The sequence below is a fragment of the Lithobates pipiens genome, unplaced genomic scaffold (assembly GCF_037356315.1).
Source record: "Lithobates pipiens isolate NorthernLeopardFrog02 unplaced genomic scaffold, aLitPip1_a1.2 Scaffold_19, whole genome shotgun sequence".
Lineage (NCBI taxonomy): Eukaryota > Metazoa > Chordata > Amphibia > Anura > Ranidae > Lithobates > Lithobates pipiens.
In genome coordinates this window covers 63,463,377-63,483,418 of record NW_027507764.1, presented here as the reverse complement: position 1 = coordinate 63,483,418, position 20,042 = coordinate 63,463,377, and the positions used below count along the sequence as shown (strand labels likewise).

The following is a 20,042-nucleotide window of genomic DNA, read 5'->3' as shown; positions in this document are numbered from 1 at the left end:
GTAAGCCAATCACACAAGCAGGAAATTACATTTTTAGGGGGTGTTCTGTACACCAGGGGTCCTCAACCCCGAGCTGTGGACAAGTGCAGGTCCGTGGCCTGTTGGGGGGCTGGCTGTGCGGCTGGGGAAGGGGGGCAGGCGAGCTAGCCAGCACAACCTGCACTGCCACTCTCCCACCACCCGAGAATACCTGCTCCCCTTCTCCTAGCACCCCTACTCCCTTTCCTCTCTGTGGTCACCTTGCCTATGGAGAGGAAGGGGGAGAAAAAGAGGAGGAAGGAAGGAGAGCTGGTTTGGCGCAGAGGTGACAAGCTGTAAACACCCTCTGGTGATGATCAGTTGCGCCAACACATGCCCCTCCGCGTGACAGGCAGCAAACCACCCCCCCCCCCCCCAAGAGGTAACCAGTTGCACACAACCCCCCCCCGGTCAATGAAGGGGATGTCGTCGCTAAGGCTGATCCCTGGTGTCGGGAAGGTGTTGTGGACCTCCGCTGAACAGGTTTCCATATTTGTATTGAATTTTACAGAAAATAGATTGAAAAGGGAAAGTAATTTTTAATAACATTCAATTACAATATGATTTGTGCAGCAATTGTACATAATACATACAGTATCTCACAAAAGTGAGTATACCCCTTACATTTTTGTAAATATTTTATAAATTTGCTGTCCGCTCAAAATAACTCAACACACAGCCATTAATGTGTAAACCTCTGGCAACAAAAGTGAGTACACCCCTAAGTGAAAATTTCCAAATTGGGCCCAAAGTGTCAATATTTTGTGTGGCCACCATTATTTTCCAGCACTGCCTTAACCCTCTTGGGCATGGAGTTCACCAGAGCTTCACAGGTTGCCACTGGAGTCCTCTTCCACTCCTCCATGAGGTCATTGAGGCACTAGTGGATGTTAGAGACCTTGTGCTCCTCCACCTTCCATTTGAAGATGCCCCACAGATGCTCTTTAGGGTTTAGATCTGGAGACATGCTTGGCCAGTCCATCACCTTTACCCTCAGTTTCTTTAGCAAGGCAGTGGTCATCTTCGAAGTGTGTTTAGGGTCATTCTCATGTTGGAATACTGCCCTGCGGCCCAGTCTCTGAAGGGAGGGGATCATGCTCTGCTTCAGTATGTCACAGTACATGTTGGCATTCATGGTTCCCTCAATGAACTGTAGCTCCTCAGTGTCGGCAGCATTCATGCTTTTTCCCCGGCTTCCATGCTTGAGAGGGTAACATCCCGAAGCTTCCAGCTATATTCTGGGAATGCTGAGAATTCCAAATCTTGATAGAAAAGGCTACAACACAGTGCACCTGTGTCTTCTCTTGGGATTTGGAAGCCTCATCATTTCTAGGAACTCATCTCCTTGTACAAGATAACGAGTCTGTGAGGAGAACAGAAACAATCCTTTATTTCAGAAGAGACATAGGTCTCTTATGCTTTTAAAAACCTTCCTAACTTACCTAAAAGCCAGCTCCAGGATAGGAAAAAAACAACCCTTGCAGTGGTGCCCTACCACACTGCTGGGCCAAATGCTCCTGGGGGAGCTGAAGTGGCTGTATTGCCCATGTTATACCCTGCTCCAGCTAGCTCTGCCACTCCCATCTTCTCTAATTCTGGGTTGTAGGCAGTCCCTCTGTGTTCTCATGTACAATGCAAGGCTGTTAACCCTACACTGCAGATAGGTCAGCAAGATGTCATGTCATCAATCCCAGTCTACCCCTGGACCATGGGAAGCCATTCACACGTTCCTGTTTTGCCGATCCTGATCAACCCCCCCCCCCTCCAGCCTCTGCCAGTCTCATCTTCACTGCAGAGAGAAGAGTGAGAGGCAACACAATACTGGATGTAGGGCGGGTGGGTACAGTGGGTATAGAAAAGAAGAATCGCCCCCTTTTTAAAGTGATAATTTTGTTGCTTTGCAGCCTGAATTGAAGAAAGGCACAGTTTTCGTTTTATGCAGCTTATAACATCCAAGTGAAAGATATAACACCAACATGTCAGGAAAAAATAAATAAAGTTCAAAAACCGAATCACTGAGTTGGAAAAAGGATCACCCCTTCATAAAAATGACTCTTCAAATAACTCAGGTGTAGCTAATGTCCTTCTCAATGACACAGAAAGCAATGTGACTTTCAGCAGTGATCAGCTGTGGTCATTTTGATTGAAGAGGGCTTTTCTGGAGCATTTCAGTGCCTGTAGTGCAACTTAAGCAAAAAATCAACTATGGATGGCAAGGCACTGTCAAAAGATCCCCGGGATAAAGTTGTGGACAGGCACAAGTCAGGAGATTGATGCAAAAAAATGTCAAAGGCTTCACCAATGCCTAGAAGCACAGTGAAATCTATTATTAAGAAGCGGAAGGTATTTGGTACAACACGGACCCTCTTTGGATCAGGATGTCGCTCCAAACTGGATTAAAGAGCCAGGCAGAAACAAAAAATAAATAAAATAAGAGACAGTCATCAGGAAAGACCACATGAAGTCATGACTGAGCTTTGCTAAAATGCAACTTAAAGATTCTGAGATTGCATGGAAAAAGGTGTTCTGGTCAGATGAGAACAAAAATTGAAATATTTGGCCTCAACACCAAATGATATGTCTGGCAGAAATCCAATATAGCTTACATCCAAATAACACCATTCCTACAGTAAAGCATGGAGATGGTAATATCCTGATATTGCAGTGTTTCTCTGCAGCTGGGACTAGAGCACTTGTCGGGATAGAAGGAAAAATGGAAGGTGCAAAATACCACCAAATACTTAACCTCTAGGGATCCGCACTATAGCCGAATGACGGCTACAACGCGGACCTGAATTGCTGGAACGACGTCTATTGACGTCGTCCCATGCGCGAGCCTGCACGCCCTGTGATCAGCTGTCAGCCAACGACAGCTGATCACATGATGTCAACACAGCCGGTAATCGGCAATTTTTTCTCCTGCTGCTGACAGCTCGAGGAGAAAAAAAGGAAGCCGAACACCAGCGGCAGTGAGCGGCACATCTCACTGCGATGTGCCCACCTGTGCCCCTTAAAAGTGCTGCCTACCAGTGCCCACCAGCACCACCTGTTAGTGCCCACCGTGCCACTGGTCAGTGTTGCCCATCAGTGTCACCTACTAGTGCCCATCAGTGCCCCCTATCACTGCCCATCCGTGCCGCCCATCAGTGCCATATTATCTGTGCCCATCAGCACCGCCTTAACTGTGCCCATCAGTGCATGATTTTTTTTTTTAAATAAAAACCCCAGCTGTGATTAAATACCAAAAGAAAGCTCTGTGGGGAAAAAATTATACAAATTTAATTTGGGTACAGTGTTGTATGACCGCGCAAAGTGCGACCACGCTGAAAACTGAAAATTGGTCTGGGCAGGAGGGGGGTTTAAGTGCCCAGTAAGCAAGTGGTTAAGGAAAATATGCTGCCCTCTACCAGAAAGCTATCAGCAGAAAGAAGGTTTACCTTTCAACATGACAATGAGCCAAAGTACGCAGCAAAAAAGACCACACAGTGGTTGAAGGAGTAAAGGGTGGATGCCTTTGCATGGCCTAGTCAGGGCCCAGACTTAACCACTTCAATACTGGGCTTGTTCTGGTACTTTTCTCCTACATGTAAAAATCAACATTTTTTTTTTTTGCTAGAATATTACTCAGAACCCCCAAACATTATTATTATATATGTGTTTTTTTTTTTAGCAGACACCCTAGGGAATAAAATGGCGGTCATTGAAACTTTTTATCTTGCACAGTATTTGCGCAATAATTTTTCAAACGCCTGTAGCTGCAAGCATCATTCAGATATCCCTGCACAAAGTCAAGGACGTCATATGATGCCCTAAGGTATTGAAGTAGATAAACCCCATTGAAAATCTGTGGACTAACTTCAAGACTGCAGTCCACAAACTGTGACCACCAAATTTAACTGAACTTGAGCAGATCTGCAAAGAAAAGTAAGCAAATATTGCAAAGTCTAGATGTGCAAACTTAGTAGAGACCTATCCCAACAGATTAAAAGCTATAATTAAAGCAAAAGGTGGTTCAAAAAAATACTGATTCAAGGTGGTGATCCTTTTTACAACTCAGTTATTCTGTTTTTGAGTTTTTTGTATTTTTTTTTCCGACATGTTGGTGTTCCATCTTTCACTTGGAGTAAATGCAGCTGGAAAAAAAACCTATGTCTTAACTTCAGCCTGCAAAGCAGCAAAATTTTGGTATTTTAAAAGGGGGGGGTCTTTTCTCTGACCACCGTATCTCATTTAACCATTCAACTAATTAGCAGGTGATTGGCTGCTAGAATTGCGAGCGGTCTTGGCAACCGATCACCAGCTTGTTAATATTCAAAGTTAACAACGGCAGCTCCCGCCCTCCATACAGAACTGTGCTGCCTCCCTGTGCCGTACACCGGTTGTAAGGTAGGAGAGTGCTACCTACACATTAGTGTGTGTGTGTCGGGGGGTGGGGGGTTGAATGGGGGCAGAGGACGCTACAGGGGGGTGATGTGTAGGGGGCAGAGGACACTACTTGGGGGGGGGGGGGGGGGCAGAGGACATTACTGTGGGGTTAGATGATTTGAAGGGTGGCAGAGGACACTACTGTGATGCACTGTGTTCTTCATGCCTTTTTATTAGGGGCGTTAAAGTTTTCTGTTTAAGGGCACCGCCCCTGTGGGGGTCATGGATTTCCTCCATATTGGGCAGGTAGATCTCTAACCTTTTGAAAGGTTGCCTAGCCTTCTGTAGATGGTAGAAATAGATGTGCAACTGTGGCCAGGATCTCCTTGGGGAGGATCTTTCATTAAAGAATACCTGGCGATCCTACAATGACAGTCCTTGTTCAGGAACCTCCTTTTAGAGTGACAACTGTCTCCTAGCTGTGCTCCTGCATTGTCACCCTGTCGCATGCAGGGGAGAATACAAGCAGGTTTGCAGACACATGTGGTGCAGGCAGGTTTCTATAAGCAGGAAGTTGGTCCTGAGCAATGAAGGGCAGTTGACAATGTAGCGAGTTCATGTTGAGATTAGCAGCATTGTGGTTTAAAAGAGAACAAAAAAACCCTGTATTTTATAAAAAGAAAAATGCAAACTGTTCCTAATGCACAATGTTTCAGCAAACTAAATGTTATTCAGTTTTAGATCGACTGTAAGGAAAATACTTTTCTCAATCTGCACTGAATTATTTCCCCATGACGGTGAAAGCATCTAAGAACCATTGTGCCCAGCCACCACCCCCACCCCCAATACCACTGTGCTCTATGCTGTATGACATCACATCTCACAGCAGTTCCCTCTTTAATCAAATATTGTACGAGCTGTAAAGTGAACACTGTTCTGTAGAAGCAATCTAATGTATTTATTTTTGTATTATTAATTTCCCCCTCCCACCTCAAGATGCACATCAGAAAAACAGTGTGCCGCCTCACTTCTCAAATGGCAGCCATCTTCATGGTGAGATAATGCAGTTCCCCCGACTACACCCGTCCTCTGTGTGTAGATAGTCCAGTTCAGTGCCAGTAGTTCTGTTTTTGCCATTGTCCCTTTTGTTTACCTGGAATTTTCTGTGTTATGCACTGACCTGATTTTCTGGGATTTCAAGGATCCTATCAAGAGACAAATCCTACAGAACAATTACAAGAATTGTCTTGAAATTATAATTTAAAAAAAGGGCAAGACTATTTGAAGGTAACCTTTTACCAGTGGCACATTGGGGTCACGGGGGAATGTTGGGTTTAGGCCAAAGGAGTCGGGGTGCTTAGGGGAGTTTTTTTGCAAAATAAGAGTTAGGGCTCACTTGCTTTGGCTTCAACACACATTAAAGCGCCTACCGCTTCAATATGCTTTTATGATGGGTTTTTGATGCTTTGGTGAAGCATCTGTGATACTTCCATGATGCTCTTTTGAAGCTTTGTTGAAGCTTGACAGATGCCCTGCGTGTGTGGATACCTCATACCTGCAATTTGTCCAAAACAAAGCGAAGCTAAAGCTGAATTAAAGCCTCTCAAAAGCTCCAGATGCTTCAAGCGAGCTTTGTCATAGAGTTCTATAGAGGCTTTGAAGATGTTTTGAAGCACCACTAAAGCGGCATTGGGTATAATTTTTGAATAAAAGCCGAAGAAAAGCAAACGCAAGCTGTAAGCTAACTATTTTATTTAGTGGCTTTGCCTGGCGCTCAGAGAGCTTTAACAAAGCGTGTCCGAAGCCTTGTTTTGAAGCAAGTGTAAACTTAGTCCTTAGAGTAATGAGGGCATAATGAGGTCATACAAAAATAAAGGCAGACATTGTCTGCCTTTATATTTTATCAACTGCTTCCAGAATTTATTGGCTGGGGTCCCATGATTGTATGGAATGGTGGGATACAACTGTATCCTGTCTTCTCCACAATTGTTAAAAAATATATTTTTTGCTGTTTTTTTATCTACAGTAAAAAGCCCAAGTAGGTACATTCCAGACCATCTTTCCTTAAAGGGGTTGTAAAGGTAAATGTTTTTTCACCTTAATGCATTCTATGCATTAAGGTGAAAAAACATCAGACAGTGCCTGCGCCTCGAGCCCCCCCCATTTTACTTACCTCACCCCTCGAAAATCCCGCGCTTGCCCCCGCCGTTCTTCACCACTCAGCCTGGCCACTGATCGGCTGGAGTGGATGGATGGAAAGCAGCGCAGCCATTGGCTCACACTGCTGTCAGTCACATCCATTTACGCGGAGCGCCGGGGGCGGGGCCATGTGATACAGCCGCTGGCTGTATCATGGGAGCGTGCCCGCAGGTGCTTCTCACCATGCGAGGGAGCTCGCATGAACGTGAGAAGTACCTGCGGGAGGAAACAGAGACAGCCGCCGAGGGACCCCAGAAGAGCAGGTTTGAGGCCACTCTGTGCAAAACGAGCTGCACAGTGGAGGTAAGTATAACATGTTTGTTATTTAAAAAAAGCTAAAAAAAAATTAACTTTACAATCCCTTTAAGCCCTGGTGCATTTTGACATGTCATATCGGTGCAACGCTAAATTTGCGGTGCTGTACCAATTTAAAAAATTAGTTTCTGTACTACTTTTTGAGATTTTTGGGGATACTTTTAGCATTGACAGCTGTGCAGGTTTCTGGATGCTACACATGTGACCAGTTAGGACACCAGAGATTTGATGTCTTGGACAGTTTAGTTGAGAGTTCAAGCAAATGGGAGAGTTACATTCCCAGCCTGCGCCGGAATCTAACTGTTTTTTTAAACTGTTAAATCAATGGGTTTAGTTTCACTTTAAAGTGGAATTTGACCCAAAACAACTTTATAAAAAAATAATGTTCTTTAGTAAGGAACATACATTCCACATTAATAATTACGCCACCAAATAGTATGCGATGTAAATTGCCTCCAGCAGTGTTCCTGTTTCTTCTCGCTGAAGCCCAAAGCCCCTGCTGTAAATCATAAAGTGGAACTAAACCCTTTGATTTACCAGTTTCAAAAAACAGTTTTGATTTTATTGTGTCTTGAACTAAACAATTTATCAAATGGTTGGTGTCATAACTGATCACATGTGCAGTCCCATGGCAATTGCAGTTCAAACAGAAGCAGCTTCCTTGGATGTAAGGCCCCTTTCGCACATGTGGACCGTTCATTTCATCCGTTCAACCACGTCAAAACGGATGAAGTATTCATCCGTTTTTAATCCGTGCTCATCAGTTTTTCATCCGTTTTTTTACATCCACTACCAATGTGAAAATGGATGAAAAACTGACAATTTGTCAGTTTACATCTGCTTTTCGTCCGATCCGTTTTTTTAACAGAAGGAAAATTTGAGCTTTGTTCAGTTTCAAGAAAGGATGATTGGCGGGTATAAATGGTTGATCATCCATTTAAATCCGTTTTTCCATAGAGACGCATTGATGTCCGTTTTTCCTCTGCCAACGGATGGATGAAAAACTAACAAATGGATAGCATGTGTGAAAGGGTCTTAAAGGATAGGAGGGTTTAATTACACTTTAAAGCGGTTATATACCTACTGACACTTTTTTTTTTTTTTTTTTTTAATACCCCTGTAAGGCAAAAGGCATAATGAGCTAGTATGCACCGCATACTAGCTCATTATGAAATACTCACCTTAGAACACGAGGCATCGGTAACTCACCTGATCCACACCGAGGGAGCTGACGTTCCCTTGGTGTATCTTCTGGGTATCGCGGCTCCGGCACTGTGAGTGGCTGGAGCCGCAATGTCGTCACTCCCGCACATGTGCGCGGGAGACTTCTTCCCGGCATCTGCCGGGCTTTCAGCCGAGAATCCCCTGTGCGCATGCGCTGCTGCAGTCAGCGGCTCATTGCACGGGGGATATCTCCTAAACTGTACAGGTTTAGGCGATTTTTTTTTTTTTTTTAACCTACAGGTAAGCCTTATTATAGGCTTACCTGTAGGTACAAGTTTAAAAATAGACTATACAACTGCTTTTAAGGCTGTCCGCAGTTTGGCCTCTACAAATTTGGAGGTGCCTAAAAAGGCAGAGCAAGTGAGCATGTGCAGAACAGGATGAGACACTTGATTTTAAACAGCATAGGGACCTTTTTTAAATGTTTTAGATCACTATACCTGCAAAAGGGACAAGCCTGAAGACATTTAGCAGAACTTAATTTTCTGACTAAAGTTCCACTTTAAAGTAACCTTTTCCTTTGTCATTCTTTATGGAATCCATGGCTAAATTTGAACTATTCAGCTGATGAACAGGTCACTGGTACAATAAAAAACCTTGCCTAAGTCTGTTTTCTGAGACCTGAATATTCTACCAATGGGGGCTGCCATCTTGCTTCATGCACAGCCCAGGAAAGGTGAAGCCAGGCTGCCAGTCATAGACATCTCTGCCCTTCCTGTTATATTCCTGTATCACTGCTCTCTGTTATTGTTGGTAGCCAGGTATAGCAGAGAAGATGACGTCTCTGCTGTCAACCAAAGGTCTAAATTTGCATAGCAGTAATAGGACTGTTTAATTGGCTTAGGCTGCACATTTATTGGAAAGAAGGAAACCTTTAAAACAACTGATAGAGCCAGTGACACTAGGGTGACACTACATTTGCATACTTGAAGAATGAGAAGGTTCAGTATCAGTAGGCATGGCAGACACTAAGGATTGGCTCAGGCGTGTTTGCAAGTCCATGTGCCTGCGGCCGACAGGAAGCTGACACTGCACAGCGCTAATCACAGGCAGTGAGACATTTCCCCATCCGCACAGATTGGAAAATGTCTCACTACCTATGATTAGCGCTTCCTGGTGGGCGTGGAGTTGCGAACATGCCTGAGTCCATCCTTAGCTAACACCATGGGATTGATTTACTAAAATGGGAGAGTGCAAAATCTGGTGCAGCTGTGCATGGTAGCCAATCCGCTTCTAACTTAAGCTTTTTCAATTAAGCGTTGATAAAAAAAAAAAGATGCTTGGAGCTGATTGGTTTCTATTCAGAGCTGTACCAGATTTTGCACCCTCCGGATTTAGTAAATCAATAACGATTTGTTCTTTTACATACGTTCGTGAGTATCCTGGAAACTCTAGACCTGAAATATTGCTTGAGGATGATACCAAAGACTTTACCAAATATGGGACTTTGAAGGTGCCTATTAATATGATGCACACATATCTGATGTTAAAATTTCATCCATTTATTTGATTCTTATAAAACCTCAAAATGGTATTATGACACCATTCAATATGGGTTATTTTCTATAGTCCAAAAATCACATCATTTCACACACAGGTTGGACTTGTGCCTTTTTCAACCTTACCAACTATAACAACATAATAAAGATATTTTTTACAAATTTCTTTCACAGCTTGGTAGGAAGGGAAATTATCAGTCCATACTTCTTGTGCTATATCAAAGAGACCTCCTAGTTCTTATCTTGGAATACAGAATAATTAGACATTTTTGCTGTAGGGATCTGATTGTGGGAGAGGTTGGGTAGTTTAGTAAAAGACATGGGGCAGAGCTGACACTTCTCAGTCCACAAAATTGCTCTGTGTTGTCAGCCCACAGTAGGACTTGGGAGCTGAATGCATTTCTGGAAAATCACCAAGTATTTTTCTGTACTTGCAGGATCTTTAACGGGAATAAAAACCTGAGAAATGTGCATATATGGCAGAGATGTACTACATGTAAACTGTACATTTTTTTTTGCCTTGACATGCTTTTAAGCCGTTTAATCATGCCAATCCAGACTTGTGTTTGACTAGCAAGGGTATTTTTGTAGGAAAATTTTCAATGACCTCTGTGTGAGGTTTTCAACTCTTTGCTTTCTGAAGCATAAATGGCAAGGAATAAATTACCCGTATGCTGAAAACTACACAGCGCGCCTTTCATAGTTTTTAGTTTTTTTTTCCTCACCGGAAGACCTCACTTGTTGGCTTAAAAATTGTAACCTGGCATCTCTTGTGTTATCTGTTCTGCAGCTCCAGGAGTTTGAGACTGCCATAAAACAGAGAGATGGCATCATCACACAGCTTACTACCAACCTCCAACAAGCCAGGAAGGAGAAAGATGACATCATGAGGGAGTTTCTGGAACTGACCGAGCAAAGCCAGAAGCTGAAGATTCAATTCCAACATGCAAGTTGTCCCTTTTATAGATCACATACTGTAACTGATATATATAACGGGCAGTACTTATTATTGTAATGGAAGTTCCATATTTACAATTTATCTTTTTGATTTGGTGGCATCTAGGAACTTCTGCTAACATAGCTCTCCATTGAAGCCCATGTCCAGTCTTCTTAAGCACTTGCCGATTATCTTAAACTTATATACTGTGGCAAGGCAGCTCAGCTTTGCAAACTGACGTACCTGTACGTCAGTCTGTGCATGAGATACAGTGGATGCTCACGCCTGGCGGAGTCGTCTGCCGGCCACCTGCGATCTCGGTACAGAGAGGTAGAACGGGGATCTGTCTATGTAAACAAGGCAGATCTCTGTTTTGACCATAGATAATACTGAAATCTGCTGTTCCTAGTGATCAGGTACAGCGATCTCTGTTTTTACCAGTGAGCCCACCCCCCCACAGTTATAACACACCCAGGGAACACAGTTAACCCCTTGATCAACCCCTAATGTTAACCCCTTCCCTGCCAGTGTCATTTATACATTGACCAGTGAATTTTTTTTTTTTTTTTTTAAGCACTGATCAATGTAATGTCACTGGTCCCCAAAAAGTGTCACTTGGGGTCAGATTTGTCCGCCGCAATGTCGCAGTCCTGCTAAAAATTGCAGCTTGCCACCATTACCAGTAAAAACAATAAAAAAAATAAAAATAAAGAAAAGTTCATAAATCTATCTCATAGTTTGTAGATGCTATAACTGTGTAGGTTTCAGAAAAGGGGAACACCCTACATCCCCTCCCTCCCGTCCCCACTTTACTTACCTCAGTGGGCGATGAGCATTCAATGCCCACTCAGCCGACGTATCGGTCTGGAGATTTGAAATCCCTGCTTTTCCCTCTATTTGCAGGGCTGCTGGGACAGATCCGAGCAATGCTCTGTGCCAGCACTGACCAATCAGAGTTGCTCTGATCTGTTGCAGATGAGGCCATGCAGAAAGAAGAGGGGGAAGAAAACGGGTATTTCAGATCCCCAGATTGCTACACTGGCTGAATGGGCACTGACAGCTTATTACCCACACAGAGTTAAGTACAGTGGGGGTGGGGAAGGTGGAAGGTTCACAAATTTTCAGAAAAAAAAAGGTGACATAACACTTTAAGTAAAAGAAAAAAATTGTACACTGTAAATCAAGCTGTTTTCTGGCTGGTCTGTTCACATTATAAGTTTTCCATCTATTGTTCTTGAGGTGTCAGTGGGCAAGTCTGTACTGCAGCACATCAAGTTGCTCATGTACTCGTACTCATATGTGAGTAGTAGTCTGTGCTACAGTAGTAGCATAATGGTGGAACATCACTTTCATGGTACCGTAAAAGTGATCCCGGCGATCTTATAGCCGCTGGGATCACTTTTACATAAAAGTTAGGAGCTAGTTAAAAAAAAAAAAAAAAAAAATCTCAAGCCCATGACTGCATGAGCCTGTTTTTAACCTCTTGAACACCAAGACATTTGTAAAATGGTAGACAAGGGGTTAAATAACTTCTGTAAGCATTGTTTGTGTCAAGCATCCCCATTAAAAAAAAAATCTTACTACAGTTGCAGGATTCCTGTTAGACCACCTCTTCTACTCTGCATGTAATTGCTTGCAGGTCTGAGTCATGTGTTTATTATATGAACTTCCGCACCCCTTGTCACCCTTCCAGCATAAATGCATCTCTACTTCACCTCTTCTTCCGTCAGATGGTGCTTAACATTAAATTGATACTAAACTCTGGTGTAAGACAAAAAATAAACTATTCAAGTAGGGTTGCACCGATACTAGTATTGGTGCAGATACCGAGTATCAAATGCTCCGATGCTTTGACCGATACCTGGACAGTCAGGGGGTGATCGGTGCGGGGGGGGGGGGGGGGTTAGCATCGATCCCCCTGTATAGATTCAATAAAGTAGCTGACAGCCACTTCTCCTCTCCCCTCCGCGGCTTCCAGCTGCTTTATTGAAATCTATACAGGGGGGATCGGTACTTGTAACTCCCCCCACCGCCGCACCGATCACCCCCTAACTGTCCCTGTATACTCCTCCAGTCCCCCTCTGTATACTCCTCCAGCCCCCCTCTATATACTCTAGTCCCCCTCTGTATGCTCAGCTTCTGTCCCCCCTCTGTGGGCTCCGCTCCTGTCCCCCCTCTGTGGGCTCCGCTCCTGTCCCCCCTCTGTGGGCTCCGCTCCTGTCCCCCCTCTGTGGGCTCCGCTCCTGTCCCCCCTCTGTGGGCTCCGCTCCTGTCCCCCCTCTGTGGGCTCCGCTCCTGTCCCCCCTCTGTGGGCTCCGCTCCTGTCCCCCCTCTGTGGGCTCCGCTCCTGTCCCCCCTCTGTGGGCTCCGCTCCTGTCCCCCCTCTGTGGGCTCCGACTCTGTCCATTCATAACTGAGTATCGTAAACTGTGTTTACGATACTTCTGTTTATGAATGGAGAGGAGCCTCTGTCTCCTGTCCATTCATCTCCAGTGCAGCTGAGGCTGCTGAGAAAAGGAACGGGGGAATATCTGTCCCCAGTCCCTTTGTGTGTCTCAAAAGGGAGCTGTCAGGGGTCTGTTAAGACTCCTGATATCTCACCAAAGCCCCCCCTCAAAAAAAAAAAAAGCATTGTAAAAAAATAAAATTGTAAAAAATAAAATTGTAAAAAAAAAATCAAAAACTACTGACTCAGTCCACGTGTCATCAGTGCTGCATTTTAGTGCCACTGTCACGTGACATTAAAAAAAAAAAGGATTGGTAATCGCTATCGGCAAGTATGTAAAAAAAAAAGTATCAATATTTGTACTTGGTCTTAAAGTGGTATCGGTGCAACCCTATATTCAAGCATGTATTCTTATTTTTAAAAAGCCCCTTCTATCCCAGTCTCCTTCAAATCTTTGAATTCCTTTGATTCGTTGCTGTGATCTAACTTTCTGTTAAAGGTGTCTACGTTAATTTATCACGTTCCCAATGTGTATATATAGGAACGTTGCTACCCTCTTTTGCTTGCTTTAGAGATAGACTGTGGACTATGGTTTATGAAAGTGATCCTGTGCTATAACAATCAACTGCTACTACCACTTTTTGTGTTCCCACGCTAATTAAAATGAAAGTTTTAAATAGGGTTTGCGCTGCTAAAATTCATACAGTATTTAAAAAAAAAAAAAAATAAGAATAAAATAAAAACCTGTAAAAATGAAATGCTGTAGTGCAAAATATCAAATGCTATGGTGGGAAATATCACAAGTGTCATTACTCACCATGCAAAACCATTGCACAGAGCAGCCCCAATCCTCCTCTTCTCTCGTCCCTCGACGTGTTCCTAGCCCCTCCCTCTTTGCAGCTTGGCTCAGCCCCAGCCCCCCCCCCCTCCATTGGCTCACTGGCTGTGATTGACAGCAATCACAATCACTAATCAATTGGCTATGTCTACCAATGAGGAGGGAGCATGCAAGGAGAGCCTTGTGCACATTGCTGGATCGAGATAGGGCTCAGGTAAGTAATAGGGGGGCTGGGGGGCTGCTGCACACTTAAGATTTTTTTACCTTCATGCATACAATGCATGGTAGTAAAAAACATTGAGCCTTTAAAACAATATAGAAATAAAAAATTACACTCATTTTATTTGGTGTTGAAACCGAGAGAGTCGCATGCTTCCGGTATTGGAAAGTGCTGGTTAATTCACATGGTCCCAGAGGGAAAATCATACAGCATGACAGCACAAGAAATGTACATACCAGCAGTGGAGGGAGGGAGCTATCGATGATGCCTAAAAATTTGCCCCAAATGAGCAAATTACAGTTTCCCTTTGAATTAAAGTCGTATCAAAAATGTAATTTACACAATATCTACTGAAGCATTTCAACTGGCTTATGTGTTCTGTTTGCAGCTGCAGGCCAGCGAGACGCTGAGGAACACAAGTCACTCGAGTACAGCTGTCGATCTCCTCCACTCTAAACAGCAGATCATTACTTACCAGCAGCAGCTGGAGGAGCGTGACCACCGACTGAGGCTGTGCCAGAAGGAGATTGAGGACTTTCGTGCCCAGGTCACATCACTGCAAGATCAGGTTCATGAGGTTCAGCAGGTGTGTACCATGCAGCCAGAAGCAGTTCACTGCAGCGCCTTTGTTGGCTTTGGCAGAGCTTACAGTTGACCTGCGTAAAAAAAAAAAAAAAAAATTTCTCTGACCTTTTATGCTTTGTGCCAGTTTTATTTAGATAGAACCCGTCTCAATTGGGCTTTAGCAGAATTTGAATGTAAATTTTTAAAACTAAATTTAAACCTTAACTGAATCACATTTAGTTTGCTAAAGCACCGAGGGTTCAATTCTATGGAAAAAAAAAATTAAAGAGCCAATCAACTAAAATGTATGCATGATCACAACCTAAAGCAGTTGGAAAGTCCAAATTAACCTCTCGCTTACTGCCCACTTAAACCCCCTCCTGACCAGGCCAATTTTTAGCTTTCTGAGCTGTTGAATGACAACTGCACGGTCAAGCTGCAGTGTACTCAAATTACATTTTTATCATTTTTTTTTCACACAAATGGAACTTTCTTGTGGTGGTATTTAATCACCACTAGGGTTTTTATTTTTTGCTAAACAAACAAAAAAAAGTCAAACATTTTGAAAGAAAAAAACATGTTTAATGTTTTTTTATAAGATTTTGCAAATGGGTAATATTTCTCCTTCATTGATTTTCGCTGATGAGGCTGCACTGATAAGACGGCACTGATGGTCACTTGTAGGTGGCACTGATGGTCACTTGTAGGTGGCACTGATGGGCACTGGTAGGTGATATTGATAGGCAGCACTGGTGATGATGCACTGATGGGTTTGGGCTGGTGGGCACTGGTAGGTGAGGCTAGTGGGCACAGAAGCCTCTCCACGATTGGCTTCTGCCGCAGCTTGTCCTCACCCCTCTCTTCTCCTTTCAGTATTTGACTGACAGCAGCACTGCTTTCAGTGAAGCCTGTGAGAGAGGGGTGCAGCTGGGCACAGCGCCGAATGGATGTACATTGTACAATTTTCACTGTGATTGCTTGTTACAGTGATGATTAATGTAACCGCAATCGTTGAACTGTCATGAATGGCTTTCATTCATGACTTGTTGTTTACTATTGGCCCAGGTACCATGTGATCACTGGTGACCAATTACAGATCACACACATTAGTAATCATTGATGTCATGAATGGATTCCATTCATGACTATTGTTTACTATGTGGCATGTGATTGCAAAGAGATCACGTAGTAGCTGGGCCACTCACAGCGACCCGATACCAAATACCGTAATTCGGTGGACAGACACCGCAATTGCAGATTGTGCCACTACCTGCCCCTACGAGCACTAAATGTACTGAAGGTGGGCAAGTGGTTAAGTTAAAAACAACTTTTGATTTTAAAATCATATATCCATTTCCACATTGCATTTCCATTATTTCTAGCCTATTTCTATTCAACACTATTGAAGTTTGTAAACTTACTTCATGAAGATCTCCACACATTTCTTTCCTTGAACTCTGTGACACATTCACTATATTCTGTGAGTAGGCACTGCTATGTCACACATCTCAGTCTGCTGCCTCTTCTTTTTTCTTTTTTTTTTCATGCTTGTGATATTACATTTCATTTTTTTTTTTCCAATTTCTTTATTAATTTTCTTTATAACAAATGTATATCCAAGAATAAAACCAAACACATCAAAAACCAACACGATTTGCCATTATTATGCCCCCTCTCCCCTGCCTCTCTTCCCCCTCTCCCCCGCCTCTCTTCCCTCTGTCCCCCGCCTCTCTTCCCTCTGTCCCCCGCCTCTCTTCCCTCTGTCCCCCGCCTCTCTTCCCTCTGTCCCCCGCCTCTCTTCCCCCTCTCCCCCGCCTCTCTTCCCCCTCTCCCCCGCCTCCCTTCCCCCTCTCCCCCGCCTCCCTTCCCCCTCTCCCCCGCCTCTCTTCCCCCTCTCCCCCGCCTCTCTTCCCCCTCTCCCCCGCCTCTCTTCCCCGTCTCCCCCACCTCTCTTCTTTTCTGCTTCTAAACGAGGAGCTGAGAGGAGAAGTTCAGGAGGTGGAATACACTGCTTGTTGTCACAAAGGTACCATGGGATATGTAGTCCTCATAAATTAAAAGTAAATAGTAGAGGAGAAGCTACAAAGCTGCACACTTCCCTTAGAGCAGGGATGTCAAACTGACAGCCATGTGGCTGTGGCTTAACTACAAATCCCATGAGGCATTGCAAGGCTGACAGGTACAAGCATAACTCCCACAGGCATGATAGGTCTAGTAGTTACGCAACAGCTGGAGGGCCAACAGCTTGACATCCCTGTCCTAGAGTGTTAACCGTACCGTGCGGCATTACCACCCTAGGAAGTATAGTGTGTTAGGTGGCATAACAGTGTGTTGGGACTAAAGAACATCTCCCTCTTTTCCCCCCATGACCGGGGGGGGGGTTCATATTATAGTCCATGGTGCTAACTGGGCACAATGATAACGGTTATCAGTCCAGAAGCACATGAAGTTATCAGCTTTCTAGCTGGATGGTCAGCTTTTTTTTGCACTGGTTGAAAAAGATACAGTAATGAAACACTTTTAATGGTATAGTAAATTGATCAAAAGAAAGAGAAAATTATAGACATGTAGAGCTAGTTTGCATACACTTTAACAGCAGTGACTTCTACTGAGATGCACCGATTGCCCATTCCCTTCTGCCCTCTCCACCATTCACACTGCCCATAATTCTACTCTCCTAACATTCATAGGGTTCTGTGAATAAGAGCTGGGGGAGATTCTGTCATTTGACTGCTCCTCCTCTATTCACACAACGCAAAGCATTGTGGTACAATATCAGTAAGAATGTGAATGGCAGAGAGGGCAAAAGGGGACGTGTGGAGGGCACAGTTTTTCTTTGTAGTAGACAGTGTTGTTAACCTTCAGAGCGCCAGAAGATTGCCACTCAGTGCAGCATCCAGCGGCTGTGAAGGGGACACTTCAGAGATAAAGTTTAGCAGAAGCAACTGCTTGCTGGTAATGGGATTCAATGTATGGGGCTCTGCTCCAAAAAAATCTTAAGCTTTAATTTAGATTAAGATAATAAATACGTCAATTTCATATGCTATTTTTTAAGTATATACTCTTTAGTCACTATTTGAACAAAAAGAGAGAAATATGGTAAATTGGTTATATTTTTAGTCATTTTATAAAGTTGCTTATTTAACAATCTTATCTTGTTCTATTGTTTTTTTTTTTTTTTTTTTTTTATGTCACTCCACCCAGGGGGATCAGTAAGAGATGAATATCGCATTCATTTTTGCTTTAAATTAACGAATGCACTATCTATCTCAGAAGTAGTCAGTTCATAACGAAACTGATAATTAAAGCATGTGTTGATTTTTAACTTTTGTGCTTTTTAACACATTTTTTGCACTCCTTATGTTATCACAGACCAGACCTCCGGCACCATTTAGCAGGCACCTGTCATCATCCTAACAACCATAGACTCATGCCCCTCATGGCTTATTCAGCTGTCAACTGGGGATTCCCTGCTGACAGGTGAATGAAAGGAGGGGCAGGGAGAGCTAAAGAAAAAAAAACAAGCACATGGAGGTTCCCCCCAAAATTCTTAGCAGGCCCTTCAGGTCCAGTATGAATTTTAAGGGGGATGCCAAAAAACAAAACAAAAATACCAAACAAAAAAAAGCGTGACCCCCCCCCCCCCTTCACCAAAAGAAGATTCCAGACCCTTTTCGGGACCTTCCTGAACCATTCCTGGCCTTAGCAACGCAGCTTGTCTCCATGTTGAGTAATTATAAGCTTCTCTTCCACACAGCCTTGGCCTGGTGGTGGTGGAGGTCCGTGTGCTTATTGGAATCTGGAAGGAAGCCCCTTTTAACAAGGAGGCCCCCATATACCATCCCCTGCCCCCCCCCCCCCTCCACTGCTTTGCTCGGTGGTCCAGCTTCCCCTCTCCCTTCCATGTTGAGGGCATGTGTCCTGGAAGGGTTAAGTAAGGGGCACTTGTGCTTGGATAAGAGTCTGTTATGGATTTTTGCAGAACTGTACACTTTTTTTTTTTTTTTTTTTTTCCTGCGTGTGGGGTCCCCCTGAAAATTTATACCAGACCTGAATCCCCAGCTGATGGCTGAATGAGTCGGGCTGGCTAGCTGGCTGGCTATTAGGGTGGCAGGTAGTGATATAATACACTGTGGTTTTTTTTTTTTGTTTTTTTTGTGATATTCACCGCATTTGCAATATTTATTGCATATGTTGTAAATTCCTGTAGTGAACTCACATTTTTAATATATTGCATGTAATATTTAAAAAAAAAATTTGGCAAGAAAAGAAAAGGAGCTGTGCTGATGCACTGAAACGCGCATCACACTGCCCCCTACCTCCAGCTCACTGCAGACAGAATGGACAAAGGTTGCATATTAAACCACTGCAGTTTAATGTGTGGGGCTGTCCAGAGCAGTGTGAATGGGCCCTAAGCATTAGTAAAGTGATCCAAAAAAAGTCATATTTTAGTTGTTTGAATCCCCTGGCTTCTTACAGGTCTAGAATACTCCAACAGTGAGATCTCCTTGCCATAATTACTGACTGTGTTGCTGTCATCCTTTGAGATGTATGTCCCAGCTCCTTCTATGAAGCTGTCCATAATATAAAGTAAATACAAAATCCAGCAGGGAGCGTAGGATTTTGTTATAATAGGCACAGTTGGTGTGCTGCCTCTGGAACTCTGGAGATCTCACCAGTAATCTCGGAGGTATAACACATTGTCAGGTGGCTTACCCCTCCAGCATCTAACAAAAAACGATATATCAGTTTTGGGTGAACTCATCCTGTCATCTCAGGTAGGAACATTTTTTTACTTGCTCAATCATTTTTGAGTCTCAAAAAGAGGAATGACAAAGTGTACAAAACAGTTTTTGGTTTAGCAATAATAGATTCTGCTGGCGATATAATATATTAAAACTTTTAAAGCAATTAACAACCAAAGTAGAAAATCCCAGCGTGGCTAACCATCCTAATGGTGGGCTAGAAACAGGATGTAATGGGTTCGGTATCGAGTGGTCTATGGAAATGCACATAAGATTTGTATTAAAAAGCAAGAAAAGGAGGGTGAGAAGTGGTGGGGGTTGGAAGGGGTAGGGAGAAGGTTATAGTTTAGGGGATCAAGGAGGTTAGTAAGTAGACAAAGAAAGGGGCTAGCCCGGGGAGTGTTGGGCACTATGATTGTATGAATGTCCTAAGATTAAAGGGCCAATAGGTGTGGTCAAAGTTGGTAGATCGGAAAGCTTAAACCAGGGGTCTCAGATTTTACGGAATTTAGGCATAGTAATATAAAGTCCTGCAGTCAGCTTTTCATTATTCCAGTGGATTTGGTGCATAACCTCCGAAAAGAGAATAGATTGTGTGAGCCAAGGTTTTGCTATGACTAATTTAGCGGCTAAGAGAATGTGAGTCATTAAAGCGAATTGGGTTTTGGACAG

At 43.6% G+C, this 20,042-nt stretch overlaps 1 protein-coding gene across 8 annotated transcripts in view; it reads left to right on the top strand.

Annotated features, from left to right (window-relative positions):
• The window catches only part of AKAP9 (A-kinase anchoring protein 9), a 354,940-nt gene that overhangs the window by 74,963 nt on the left and 259,935 nt on the right, over positions 1-20,042 (top strand). For all 8 annotated transcript variants that reach the window (XM_077490822.1, XM_077490820.1, XM_077490821.1 and 5 more), the window contains 2 exons: positions 10,411-10,566; positions 14,450-14,647. In XM_077490822.1, the coding sequence (XP_077346948.1) occupies positions 10,411-10,566; positions 14,450-14,647 (354 nt within the window). The remainder of the gene's footprint in view (positions 1-10,410; positions 10,567-14,449; positions 14,648-20,042) is intronic.